The sequence below is a fragment of the Notothenia coriiceps genome, unplaced genomic scaffold, assembly GCF_000735185.1.
Source record: "Notothenia coriiceps isolate Sejong01 unplaced genomic scaffold, NC01 NC01_scaffold00019001, whole genome shotgun sequence".
Lineage (NCBI taxonomy): Eukaryota > Metazoa > Chordata > Actinopteri > Perciformes > Nototheniidae > Notothenia > Notothenia coriiceps.
Genome location: NW_011351702.1, coordinates 259,358 through 273,503, shown reverse-complemented (window position 1 = coordinate 273,503; position 14,146 = coordinate 259,358). Strand labels below are relative to the sequence as shown.

The window sequence follows — 14,146 nt, the reverse complement described above, 5'->3', positions numbered from 1 at the left end:
TGAGGGTTTTGCCATGAACTCGGCGGCCCTAAGCTTGCTTTCAGTGAACATTGCTTGGTTTTTCCATCTTCACAACAACTGGCAGCTTCGAGAGATTGGAGAGGCTTGCAGGTTTGATCATTGTGATGATAAAATTGCCGTGTAAATCGGTGAATCACGTGCGCTCCCTGGTCTATGATGTGGGAGCTGTCCCTCCTCCCCTCTCAGATGGAACATGTGAAAGTAAAAACTAAATTCCTAAATTACTCCGTCTTTATATTGTTCTTGTTCGTGCTCTACATTCCTTAAATTCAATAATAAAAACTAAATTCGCTTGGCCGTGTATTCTGAAGGGACGACACACAACAATTCAAAAGATAAAAAAGGGAAAACAAACAAAAGGGCAGGGAAATGTGGCTTGTTGTCTCGGACTGGCTCTGGAAGCTCTGTGGCTTTTGTTTTGTACACATCTCCCTCTTTGGGACTTAGGACATGTTGGACCAACGGTGGTTTCCCTTTTTAGGCCCTCCACACACACACACACACACACACACAACACACACACAGCACTCAGAACACCACACCACCACACACCACACCACACACACACCACGCACACACACCAACACACCACACACACACTCACACTCGGAGAGAAGCACCCAGCACATACCCACTCCTCAAAGGACACACACACCACACACACCACACTCACACTCACCCAGAGAGACACACAACTTCAGAGCGACCCCACACACACACACACACCACCACACACACTACACTCCACTCAGAACTACACACACAACCACACCAACACACACACCACTCAGAGACACACACCCACACACCAACACACACACACACAGACACACACACACACACACACACCACACACCCACACACACCCCACCCACACACACCCAGCCAGCAAAGGGCAGTGGGTTTGAGTGCTCTGAGGAAACCAAACCCTATCCACAAACACAACGTCATACACCACTGAGAAAGCTCATTTAATAGCCCATTCTCAATCTATTCCTATTAAGTAACTGGTCAATAAACTTTTTCACGCTCACACACCCTTTTTTAAGTGTTGTTTGATGACAGAAGTTCAGTTTTGGCTCACCTCCCGCGTCAAAAGCCATTCAAAGAGCTCATTCCAACGGGTACAAGGTGGCTTTGCACACATTTTCTTTATAAATCTGCACTCCCCTGAGAAGGACGTCACGTTCTGCAAAGTGTCAATATGCCCCTTCCTCTAAACTCCAACCACGGTATACACCATACACCTGTTGTGTGTTTTTCCTGAACCTCCTCACCTGGTGGAAAGGTCTCCCCGGAGGGCGTGCTCTCGTGACTAATCCTCACGCGTGTTTATCTGCCCCACTGCCCTTTACCCTAAACCCACATCGTCAGGGGAAGGGGTTTCCAAGTATTAGTGAGCCACAAGTTGATAACACTTTCTAACAAAGCTTAGTTGATAAAGCCCAATAACTTTTTTGCATAGCAAGCTTGAAACATACCCTTCCTTTGCCCCTTATCCCCCCTAACAGTGCTGTGAAGGGAGATACAAAGCAATCTTAGGTGTCTGTTTTAAGGGGTTGAGCTGCCAAAATGAAAATAATTAAACCCTGTTAAAAGAAAGCTATGATGTTGGCTGTTTAGGTATAAGTTTATTCAATTATCAAGAATAATTTACCTAATTTGAGTGATTTTGCTCACTTATACTCAACTTAAAATAGGCATTATAGTTGGTGGAGTTTGGTCAAAGAGCGCTTTCCGAATAAGCCGTGAACCTAAACCCTCACGAGATAGGTGCAGCCCACAATCCCATTATTTAAGATTTAAAAAAAAAAAAGTTGGGATTAGAGTTAGGGTAAGACTGGCAGATTAGTGGATATGGTGATCAGATGGGTGGTAAATGTCACCATATGTTATACAAGCCGCTCAACACGCTCTTTTATTGCGTGTGTTGCCTATGCTGTGTGTTATGGGGTAATTTCTGACAAGATAAAAATGCCGTTCAATCACAAATAAATGAATCACTGACAAGAGTTAATACTTTTGGTTTTGTTACGACCCCCGTCCGGTCACAGTCTGCCTTTTTAATGTTGAGCGAACGGCTCCATGAAAATGTTTACAGCAGCTGCTCTGTTGTGGTTGCTATACGGAGACGGGGCCAAACTGCAGACACGGGCACATCTGATCCGAGCGTATCTCCGTACTCTGCAACTGTAGAGTAATTCAAGCCCTGCAGTCGCTTAGGAGAGCACTGACTGAATGTGAGAGGCTCCTGATTGGTTTACAGGCATTGTTTGTTTCCTAAGGATGTTATGGAACCGCTTCTACACCGGCTTTGACTGAGCGTCTGTAGGATATCTACAACATGTTATTGGCAAAGTAGACAAAAACAATTGTAAATGGGATTATTCTCTTTTTTTTTAATGGAAAAATATAACGGATAAATGCAAAGGTCCCAAAATTAGTGAGCCAACTCCCTTTTGGCTTGAACTACTGTTATGGAACCACTTATACAGCAGCTTTGACTGAGCTTCTGTAGAATATCTTCAAAATTGGCGAAAACTAAACAAAACTGGATTTTTCTTAATGGAAAAATATAACGGATACGTGCAAAGGTCCCAAACATCTTCAGTTCGCTCTGGTTTGAGTGAACTCACGCCTTTTTGATATTTCCTACTGTATGGAACCGCTTCTACACCAGCTTTCATTGAGCGTCTGTTATAAAAATCCCCAAAATGCTATAGGAAATGTAGACAGACACTAGAAGCAACGGAGAAAAACGAAAATCTTCAGTTCGCTCTGGTTTGAGGAAGCTAACTTCTTTTTGACTGCGATATTTTACAGTAATTGAAAATACTAATTGAATTGAAATAGGAGTAAAAGTATGTTTTTTTGTCTATTAATCAATCTCATATTTTCCTATAAATTCCATTGATGGCAATTTAAGGATTATTCCCTTTGGAAATTAATCTGGGGGTTGCTTTCCTGATCTATTGTTGAGGTATTTGGTCTATACATACTTGCCAGAAAATGTTATTGTGTTTCTCAAAGCCCAACATGATGACCTCAAATGTCTCGTTTTGTCCACAACGAACCATAGCTTTCACTTGAATGTCATAAAGGAAAAATGTAAATATTCACAGATTAAATATAAATAGTTTGAATCGATTAGTCGTTCCATCTCTTATTTGATCAACTCCAGGAGAAAATGTATACCGCCTCAACACTTTGAAGCTATGAACTTTGTGGTGTATTTAGGCTCCTGTGAGCAGCAACAGGGAATAAATAGCAGAGACGCACCAATCATCTTGAGACCAGAGTCGAAGGGGTCAAAGGTCACATGTCTCATGTCAAGGCCTCAGTTTCTATGTAAGGGATAATGTGCAGCGAGGCGGTCATTATGGGGAAAAGAACACCCGACAGGCAGATCAGGAGCGAAGCGGAGGCATCTTGATCAGCCTGACGTACTAAAACAAACTCAAACAAACTAAGGAATCGACTTCATATATTAATTGAAATTATTTTATTGACTTAAAAATGATCGTATTTCTTCCGCTAAGAACTTTCTCTTTCTTGATCCTCCTTAGCAACGGTCAATAAGTCCTTCACAGCGATCTGTACTACTGTATTAACAACCTGTCACGTGTTCTGAATTGACCAATCAGAATTGAGTATTCAACTAAGCCGTGTAATAAGTGTGAATGAATGCACCCCCCTCTGAACCGCAGGGACCTTTAGCTTCCACTTTATGTGTCATGTTTATTTGTGTCTAAAGGGCAGTGTGACTTAATTTTACAATGAAATAAAGGTTAGTGTCGTGGCTTCCTCCCTTTGTTTCCAATCGAGCCACTTGGACGCCTTAAACAGACATTTTTAATGCGTTATTTTTCTCACAAAGAAAGCAGGCCTTTACAATAGTCAAACGAATCAAAACCAAAGAGGCAAAACTCAAATAAAGTTATAAACAACTTGGATGTTCTTTCTTTCTTGAAGTTGTGTAGGATAAAATAAAAATAACGGTTAAAAACTGTGTCTCGGTGCAGTCTTTCACACAGGTTGCCCATATCTGTGTCTCTTAAGAGGGTGGCATTGTGGGAAATGTAGTCTTTTATAGTCTCTGCTACCGGTTTTGATTAGGCGACAATATTTGGCCTTTTTTACAATAACCCAAGTTGCTAAACACTTCTGAAACATGTGCTTTCTTCTCCAGGTGTTGCTGGTCAGCAGCAGCCGGCACCCGGACCAGTGGATTGTGCCCGGGGGGGGGATGGAGCCGGAGGAGGAGCCGTGTGGAGCCGCAGTGCGCGAGGTGTTCGAGGAGGTGAGGAACAAATCAAAGCTTTTTGTTTCTCCCCGTCTAAAATAAGGTCGTTCTGTACGATCGATAACTGAGCTATACGATACATAAGGGATAATGTGCAGCGATTACAGCAATAATGACCGCTAGCTCTCCGTCTTTTAACCTCTTTCCTGTCCTCTCCTGATCCTTCTTAGCAACGGTCATTATTTTGCTTAGCAACGGTGTGTTATCGGACATTAACAACCTCTGAAATGTTCGATGCTTTTCCTGGTGCTCAAAGCGCTTTACAAGCAAGTAAAGAAGAACAATAACAACAAAAGTAAAAAGTGCTAAGCTAGGTGGAATAAGGGCGAGGCGTTAGTGGATTAGGAGTTGAAGGCAAGAGTGAAAAGGTGAGACGGAGAGATCGAAATACCGTTTCCCACAATCCCAAACGTCTTTCCTTCTATCCCTTCATCCTTCTTAGCAACGGTCATTATTTTGCTTAGCAGCGGTGTGTTATCGGGTATTAACAACCTCTTAAATGTCGGAACTGACCAATCAGAATCGAGTATTTAACTAAGCCGTGTAATAAGATACGATATGAAACGCTGGAAAGGAATTTAGTTTTGGACTCCTTGGTCCTGCATTTCAACAAAAGATAAAACAAATCATAAATACAACATAGTCCATTTACCCTAATACAAGATAAAAGAGAATAGCTTATTCACACATGACTTACACTACAAGTACACAGTTTGCACATACATGTATACACAGACAACGTACTGACACTGACTGCTGAGAAGCTGAACGGACATTTAACCTGCTTGCTCATACATCTAAATATTTATAGATGGTTGAACTTGGCAGTTGAACACCAAAGAATAGTTGTTTTTACCGCGTTTGATCTTTAGCCTCACCCCAACACCATCTGTCCGTCCAGCAGGTATTCAGAGCATGGAAACTATTCGCTGTGTAAATGTCTCGCTGTTAAAGCTTCTTGTAAAAGACCTCAGTCATGCAACCCTATGACCTGCAGGATCTTCATACAGTGCTACAAATCAGGGCTATTATGTTGTTTTCACAGTTTATTTGATAGGGATGGAAACAATATACATAGATACATCAACTAAAAACAGCTATCGCATGAAAGTATGTGTTTATAGCTTGTTTGCAACACCTGTCGCAGGTAGAGCTGGAACAATACATCTAAGACTAATCGATTAGAAAAAATAATTGTAAACAATTTTGATAATCTTAACATCCATCCATCCATCTTCTCCCGCTTATCCGTGGTCGGGTCGCGGGGGTAGCAGTTCCAGCAGAGAGCCCCAAACTTTCTTTTCCCTGGCCACATCAACCAGCTCTGACTGGGGGATCCCAAGGCGCTCCCAGGCCAGCGAAGAGATATAATCCCTCCACCTGGTCCTAGGTCTACCCCTTGGTCTCTTCCCAGCTGGACGTGCCTGGAACACCTCCCTAGGGAGGCGCCCAGGTGGCATCCTAACTAGGTGCCCAAACCACCTCAACTGGCTCCTTTCGACGCGAAGGAGCGGTTCAACTCTGAGTCCCTCCCGGATGACCGAACTTCTCACCTTAAAACATGACACAGCGAAATATTAAAAGATATCAATTGAGACTTTCCACTATAAACTGACATTTTATAGACCTATCGACAGGTGATGTTGACTTTAATAACAGAAAAGTATAATAATAACAGTCTATAAGTACACCTTTTAGATATAGTCATAGCGCACAAAAAACCTAACATCATTGGTGTTTCTTTTTTTTTTGTATTTAATTACATTATGAAAGACAAATTGCACTCCAGTTAACTTTGGCTAGTAACAGCACAATGCTACCTTAAATTGTATTAACATTATACCGTAAATTCTTTGCTTGGAGGGGGGGAGCTACAGGCGGTCAAAGCTCATTGTAGGAGCCATTTATGTTAATTGTTGGCATGTTGATTTATTTTGTTTATATTTACAATGCAATATTATTTTTGAACACATGGTGGTGGGGTTAAAGTGCACAGGTTGTATAAATTGGGTCAAAGGTGACCAAAAAAAGGGTCAGGTATTGTTCGAACTCTTCAATAAAGATCGAACTAAACTGCATCCAACGACCGGAAATGCATCTGTTTGTGACGGCGTAAAGATCAGTCTCTCCCCTAATAATGGCAACTGGAATATAGGGGAAATCGACCGCTTTAATTCCCATTACACTCATGGTTACAGGGGCACTGGCCACCTTCGGCCCCCCTTTAGATCCGCCCATGCATTGCGGTGCAGATGTCTATTCCCAGTAGAGCAGGAGCAGTTGTCGGCAGTATACGGAGGGTGAGACCTTCAGAGGGCCACGGTGTCAGTATCTGGGTGACTGAGGGCCCTCCAATCGGGAACCTTGTGTTCTCAGCAACGTCAGCGATCTAAACTCGGCACCTCATTGGATTCCTGAGCTCTCATGAATCCCGCAGCCCCGCATTGGTGGGACAGATTGACACTTGTGAAGTATGCTGAGCAGGGGATGGATGTCACGTACCCTGCCAGTAATGTGACTCCTGTGAATTAATAAAGCAACTGTTAAGGGGCTATGAAAGAGACATAATTACATTTCCCCACTGGTAGTTGTTCAGGATTCATGCCGTGTTCAAGGCATTACTGAGGACTGCACGTGAAATGATTTGATCAGCACTGCTGGGAGTCCTTGATCAATACACTTAGAAATCATTAAGATAACCTTACTTCAAGTAGCTGTGAGGCCTCGGAGGACACAAGCGAACTTTAAAAAAGATCTCAGCGTTATTCTGTAGTGTGCTCCTGAAAGTTTTAGCGTTGTCAAGCATTACTACATCCGAACAAAGCCAGAGAGGGTACAAAGACTTCAGTACAGCTGGTCCTTTAAAACATTGACAAGTAAAACACAAAACCAATTGTTCTGACGCAGAACAGAGTCTGTGTTTGATCAACTGTTCTGTGTCCTCTTCTGTCCTTTTGTGTTGGAAAGAAGTGAGTTTCTCATGATTTGTGATTTACTTCCTCAGGCCGGTGTGAAGGGCCAGCTAGGACGTCTGCTGGGAGTATTTGAGGTAAGATTTCACAGCTTTATCTTACTTTACTTGCATCAAAAGTGCTGAATCTGAGGTCCATCCCTTCTTTAAAATCAAGGCTAAAAACCTTGCTTTTCCAAACTATGTTTTAACATTGTTCTTCAGCGCTTCTTGCAACATTATGTGTATTCACAATGTCTCTTTTTTTAACTCATTTCTTTGCCTTTGTGTCTGAAATGCTTAATATAAACCAACTAACCTTAACCACCACCATTTTTATGATCATTCAGTCTCATTTTCGTCTGATTTCTACAGCAGAACCTGGACAGGAAGCACCGGACGTACGTTTACGTGTTGACCGTCACCGAGACCCTGGAGGCCTGGGAGGACTCCGTCAACATCGGTACGGCAGCTTCTCACGAGTGTCTGCAGGGGCTGTGGTGTCTGTATTTAGGCAAATAAGAGACATGAGTATTTACAAGCCACTGAGTAATTGATGGTGAAATACCACAGATGTCATAGAAATATATTTACCCGCCCAGAGAGTGACTCTGGCATTGATTTCTGTCATCAGTGCGATCCTAAATGACATGACATTGCATTTAGCTGACGCTTCTATCCAAAGCGACGTACAGTGAGTGCAGTCCATAAGGATTCAAACTATAGACAACAAGAACAGTGTTGACATTTTCAATTCAAACACACTCTTTGGGCCCCTGGGGGGTATACTACAAGCTGGTTCAACCTAACCTGGATATGTTTGAGTTAGCCGGTTGGCCTAATCCAAAACATACGCGCTCTCGCTAAACGGTACTACGACGCGGGTTATCAAGTGGATCGCTCAAGCCAGCCGTGTCCTATCTAGTTAGGTTCACATGAAAGGGGTGGTATCTGGAGCATTCGACNGCAGTGTCTAATTGTAGCAGTAAGCTAACGAGAGGCTACGTTCAGCTGGTGACTTCGGAGTCGGGACAGAGAATATTTCAGGAGTTTGGAAGTATTTTAAAATTTAAAGCGAAGGCAGTGTAACAGCCAGATGCAATNGACCCACTCGTGTCTTATCAGGGACAGTGATATCATAAACCTGTTAATGTACGCATTCAAACACTTTTTCTTTTACCAGCTGTATTCACCTTGCAGGTGCAGCTATGTGGCTTTGATCCTGGATAAAGTGTTTAAGTCATGCACCTGCAAGGTGAATACAGCTGGTAAAAGAAAAAGTGTTTGAATGCGTACATTAACAGGTTTATGATATCACTGTCCCTGATAAGACACGAGTGGGTCTGACTTTAATTACATTTGACTCGAGTGTTTCGTCAACTTAATGTGTTGCTTCAAATAATACTTCAGCATATAGTAGCCGATGTGACACTGTGAGTGTTGCACGGCCAGATACGGCTCAGCTGACTCAGATAAGGAGATATATGATCCATTATGATGTGATATGCCGCGGACTTTACTTAATGTTACTCTGATCCGGGTTACTTACTGTATGTTGTGGCAGATATTTAAGTAAGCTTTCTTAACGCTAATGTTATAATAGTCAGATTGCTCTGAAGATGGGAGGTGATATTCTATTAATGTTCACGTTCACACAGTCGGTGATTTTGGCCGGCCGTCTTTCCTGCAACGGCAGCTTTTCTGTGTTTCCTTAAACCTGTAATATGACTTGATCGCTTTAAACTCCGCACACTGAGCTCTGATTGGTCAGCAGGCAGTGCTTTCACTGAGTTGAGCTCTTAGCCTGCAACCTAACCTGGTCCCGACCAGGTTAGCCACACAGCCTAAGTTACCATGGAGATCTAGCCTGCTAAAAAGAGAACCAGCTTCGTAGAACCGGAAACACCGAGTTTTCCCTGAAGTTAGCCGGCTAAGCGAAAATCCTGCTTCGTAGTATACCCCCCTGGGCTTGAGTTGGCATTGCATTTTCTGTTATCCCAATCAAAACATAGTCTCTAGATTACTACCAGAACAAAGTATCTAAATGGATTTGTCTCATTGAAATTTAAAATACAACATCTCTTTGATTTTCTATTTTAAAAGCTGAATTTTCAGATTGAACATCAGTCAAACTGGATTGGTCATTTTTAACCTTAATAATTAGATCTGAAATTTGTAATCCCAAATCAAAACATTTCTAAATTTGCTCAGGAGGAGAATTCAGAACAAGTACATTAAAATGCATAATTTTAAAAGTAAAATATTCCTAATCTACGACTTCAATGGTGATTAAAACTCTAATGTTATTTACAGGCTGTTAAATCAAACTCTCACGTCTCTTATTTACTTCCATATCTGTGTTTCTCTTTGCTCTGCAGAGGACAGCTTTTACAGAACCATGTTTTGTATTAATGTGAAGGCCAGAGATTATACTGGTGTGGGGGCACGCAGTGACAACAGGAGATAAATCCTCTCTCTGTCTGCAGGACGCTCCAGCTGTCAGTAGCATGTAGGCTTCACTGTGTATGCTCTCAGTGGGGAGCATCCTCCACCTGTCACTGCTCCACACACACTGTTTATTACTGCATGTTAGCACGCTTTTAGAGGTGTATATGCCTTGATTTCATGACCATTATATGATGGTTATATTGGTGCGGACCAATTGGCTTCACACACACTTCCTGTTGTGAAGGCCTTCTGCAAAACACTTCAGCTCTGCAGCATCACATGGCACTTCCTGCTTTCAGTGAACCATTTCTAACCTGTAAAAGATAAGAGAACATATTAAAGATTATAATTTCCTTATTCTGTATCGCATGCTAGACACAATGGCTTTGACACGATGTTAGATCAGGTATAGCATATCATTGCTTTATTATTGCAATATATTTAGGGATGCAAGGACATCCTTTTCAAGCTACTACACTACTTTTTGAGAGCTATTTTGCTTCCAGTGTTTCAGATTCCTGGAGTCATTTTGTTGTCTATTTTACTACAACCTAAATTCATGAGAACGTAGCATTAGCATTATAGCATCAGTACTAGATAATGCCTCATTTGCATGTATAAAGATAACATTTCAGAAAATGTGCAATACAAAGAAAATATATCATAATGTATGTTTTTTTTTTATTGTGATTTTTTTTATGCCGTTAACAGTTTTATTCAGATTTATGGAATCGAAATTCTCTTTTAATATGATCACAAAATAATAGTTAGTAACATGTGTTTGAACCCCGCTTTATCCACAGTTTCAGTTTCGTACATGTATGCAATAATGCACAAATTTAACGTGATAGATAGATGGATGGATAGGTAGGTAGGTAGGTAGGTAGGTAGGTAGGTAGGTAGGTAGGTAGATTGATGGATGGGTAGGTAGGTGGGTAGATAGGTAGGTAGGTAGATTGATAGATAGATAGATGTTCCTGAAAATTGAGAATGGTTTAAATGCCTCTTTGAAAATGTAAAAATTATACAACATTAAATGTGGTTAATAAACCTCAGGAGTTTCCCGGTGGTGTCGGTCAGTCAGTGGGTGTTTCCTGTGTGTCACGCTGCTCTCTGTCTCCCCCTGCAGGCCGGAAGCGGGAGTGGTTCACGGTGGACGAGGCCATCAGAGTGCTGCAGAGCCACAAACCGGTGCACGCAGACTACCTGCGCCGGCTCCAGCTCAGCTGCTCCCCCACCAACGGGAACTCCATCCTCCCGGGACCCCCCCCAAACGACAACTACCCCCATTACAGCGCCACGGCAACCACGCCCTCGACGGGCAGCGTGCTGGGCTCCTCCTGCAGATAGGACTGAGCTTCCTGTCACTCAAAACGCCTGTACAGTCTTGCATGAATCTAAATGACTCTTTCCTTTACCGTATAACTTGTAGTCGTAGCTGCAGGACAGACCAAAGCCATCACCAGAACTGATTCAGTCTCGCGTGACGGAGCAGGAAAACTGTGGATATCTCAAGAACACTTTTTTTTGCTGGAAACACCACACTCTGCTGGAGTTACTGAGCTGTCGAAGGAATGCCTTACACAGAATCTGTATGAATGTTGTCTTTGGGTCATTTTAAATCACCGACGTCGTTTTTTTTGTTGCAGAATGGATATGCTTTCTAGTCAATAAAAGGGGTAAGTGACCCTAAAGCCATGTCCATGTAGGGAATGTTTCCATATTCTCAACCAATGAGGACATAGGGATATATCATATTCACATTACACTACAAAAAGGGATTTTCTTTACACCATGTCAGCATTAATTATCCAAATGGTCCTAAAATTTAAGATGAGAAAGCCACCACAACATCTCCTATCAAAACATTGGAGGAATCAGAAGTCCTTTGATTGTCCCTCAAAGGGGAAATGTACATAGATAAAAAATATATATAAATGGCATGCATGAAGTATATAAAATCAAAATGACTACAATTTAACAGGAGAACACATTCAGGTAGATAAGGAAGTGGCATGGTGGTGAAAAGTAAATAATGACATCAGTGAGTGGATACCTCGGTAAAGTGAAAACGCTGAGTCATGTGATCGATATCCTTTAACACTACACTGCTGTGTTCCTGGTTAACATTCAGCCAATGTCTCGTGACGTTAGCATTAACCTTGTGTTACCGTTGCCATGCTGTCACAGTGGAAGTATTTAAAGGTACATCTCTACGTGCTTTTAGGGTCATCGATTCTATTCAAATGTGCTAATTAAAGAATTGGATTGTCTTTCAATGAAGATGATCTGAAGTGAATTGCTCTATCTATCACTATGAAGCTGTTATATCACGTCTCATGGTGTTATAAGGTGATATCAGACCACAAAATAACATTTTCCCTGTACAATATGATTGTTGTTTTGCTTGTAACTAGGATTACTTGCGCCTCGGCTGCAACTACCAAGTATTTTCATTATTTCAAAGTGAAAACACAGCTATCACTGGTTCAAAATGTAGAAGTAATGCATTTTATATCAATAGAAAGTCATGTTTTTTTGGTACTGCCTGAACAAGTGCAATTCTGGGTGCTCAATTAAAGGCATAAAATGATCCTTTGAACGTTTTCGAACCTACTTTTTCATCAAAAAGACAGAAATCCAAATCCGAAATGGCTCAAATTGGCGGTTAAAAGTCCCATTTCAGGTCATTATTTTGTGTTTTGTATATTTTTCACACATATCGTCGCTGAAAAAGAGACTCTCACTCCCTCTTGTGTCGACGGCTGAATGACGACTCTAGAGATTTGTAAATAGCTTTGCAGAGAAACATTGAAAGTGTTTTTAACCTGAATGTACCTGTAAAATGTCTCTTAATATTTTATATATTTTTTAACTATGTGTAGGAGAAAACAAGCGAGAGCGGTGTGTACAGAATATTTGTATTGCTGACAATGTGCCAAGGGTTTAACTGTGAAGGAGACATGGCAAAATTCACAAGTTTGTCAGGATGGTATATAAACATTAGATCGGCCAAAAAATTAACAACTGAATCTTTAAAATTTTAGAGATTTGGGGGTAAAGAAAATATTTTTTTTAACAGCTGATTAACTCAAAAACGAATATAGGTGTAACATTAGATTTTTTTTTACAATATAAAATGAAGTGCAGCTTTTGGTAAATAAAGTCTGGACAGTAAGGGAATGCTTAAAACCACAGACACATTTTGATGTTACCGTTTATTCCCACTGTTCAGAAGGAGTGTAACATATCTCTTAAGTTTTCTCCATGCTTCAAAACGTCCCAGAGTTTCGTCGAATCTGCTTAAAATCGGACAAATCTGATCAACTCTGCCTTGTTCGACTGGTAAAGTCCAAACACCTCAAACCTGTGTGTGTGTGTAAGTGTGTATTGTGGGTTGATGAACATGAAATACTATGTGCCAAAAAAAAATTGTCAGATGGGAACATTTTGGATGTCAATTTATACTGACTATAATGATCAAGGTGGATAATTCATGAAATTACACGATATAATCATTTCTAATGTTAAAAAAGTGCATTTTTTAATGATTGACTGCATCCTTCATGGTTGAAATTACAACTAAGGAAGCACTTTTTTTGGTATTGTGATTCAACTGAGACCATCTCACACTACATTCAACATTTAATTTAAACCCATTAATCTTCATATCTAATGCTGAAACACCTCCTTCCTCCACCTATTGGACCCTCTGTTTGATGCGTGGGTCATTGGATGAGTCTTTTATGAGTAAAGCATGAGATTTAAATTAAAAACACCACGATGAAATGTATGTGCTCAACAATGTAAGACACCGGCGTCCACTAAATGTTGGGATTTGGATGTCACACGGATGTATCCAGAGCGAAGATTTCTCACTGTTATCGTCATGAGTATTATGCACAGAGACGTTTAATGTAAAAGACACGAGGACTGGAACGATGTTTTTTTTGCGAAAAGATTGCATTAAAGGGGAAAAATCTTGTTGTAACTGTGGCTGAAGTTTTGTTTATTTATACCATATGCTCTGTTCCAAAAATGTCAACGATTTGGTAAATATTTCAGTAGCTCAGCAGCTGTTGTGTTTTTTAATCCCATGGAAACGGTCATTGTTTTTGAGTCATGACTAGATGAACCTGCTTTAAAGGCCTCGGGGGGAAATGTGTGTTTCTTCCCGCCAACGCCCCCCATTCAGGGATGAGCACCTGTACAGGTCGGTCATTTTTGGGCTGGACAGTTTGCTCAGAGTCAGATGACACAGAGCTGAACAACTAATTTTTTTTACCCAGGAACCACATTTGCATAAATCCACAAGTTAACACACCTAGAGTAAGCCTTAAGGAGCTTTACCTAGAATCCAGTTCTGTTTGCACGTGATTATTAAACAAGTCGTAACATCTTTAATGGACCCTATTATGCTCAGG

General features: G+C 41.2%; 1 protein-coding gene across 2 annotated transcripts in view; it reads left to right on the top strand.

Moving 5' to 3' along the window:
• Window positions 1-13,718, top strand: part of LOC104951656 (diphosphoinositol polyphosphate phosphohydrolase 3-beta-like) — a 47,988-nt gene extending 34,270 nt beyond the window's left edge. Inside the window, exons 2-5 of one of the 2 annotated variants that reach the window (XM_010778366.1) lie at window positions 4,211-4,321; window positions 7,329-7,373; window positions 7,653-7,737; window positions 10,852-13,718. In XM_010778366.1, the coding sequence (XP_010776668.1) occupies window positions 4,211-4,321; window positions 7,329-7,373; window positions 7,653-7,737; window positions 10,852-11,072 (462 nt within the window). In that variant the 3' untranslated portion in view covers window positions 11,073-13,718. Of the gene's footprint in view, window positions 1-4,210; window positions 4,322-7,328; window positions 7,374-7,649; window positions 7,738-10,851 lie in introns of both variants that reach the window. The other variant, XM_010778365.1, reaches the window with a different exon arrangement.
• Window positions 13,719-14,146: the final 428 nt, after the last annotated feature.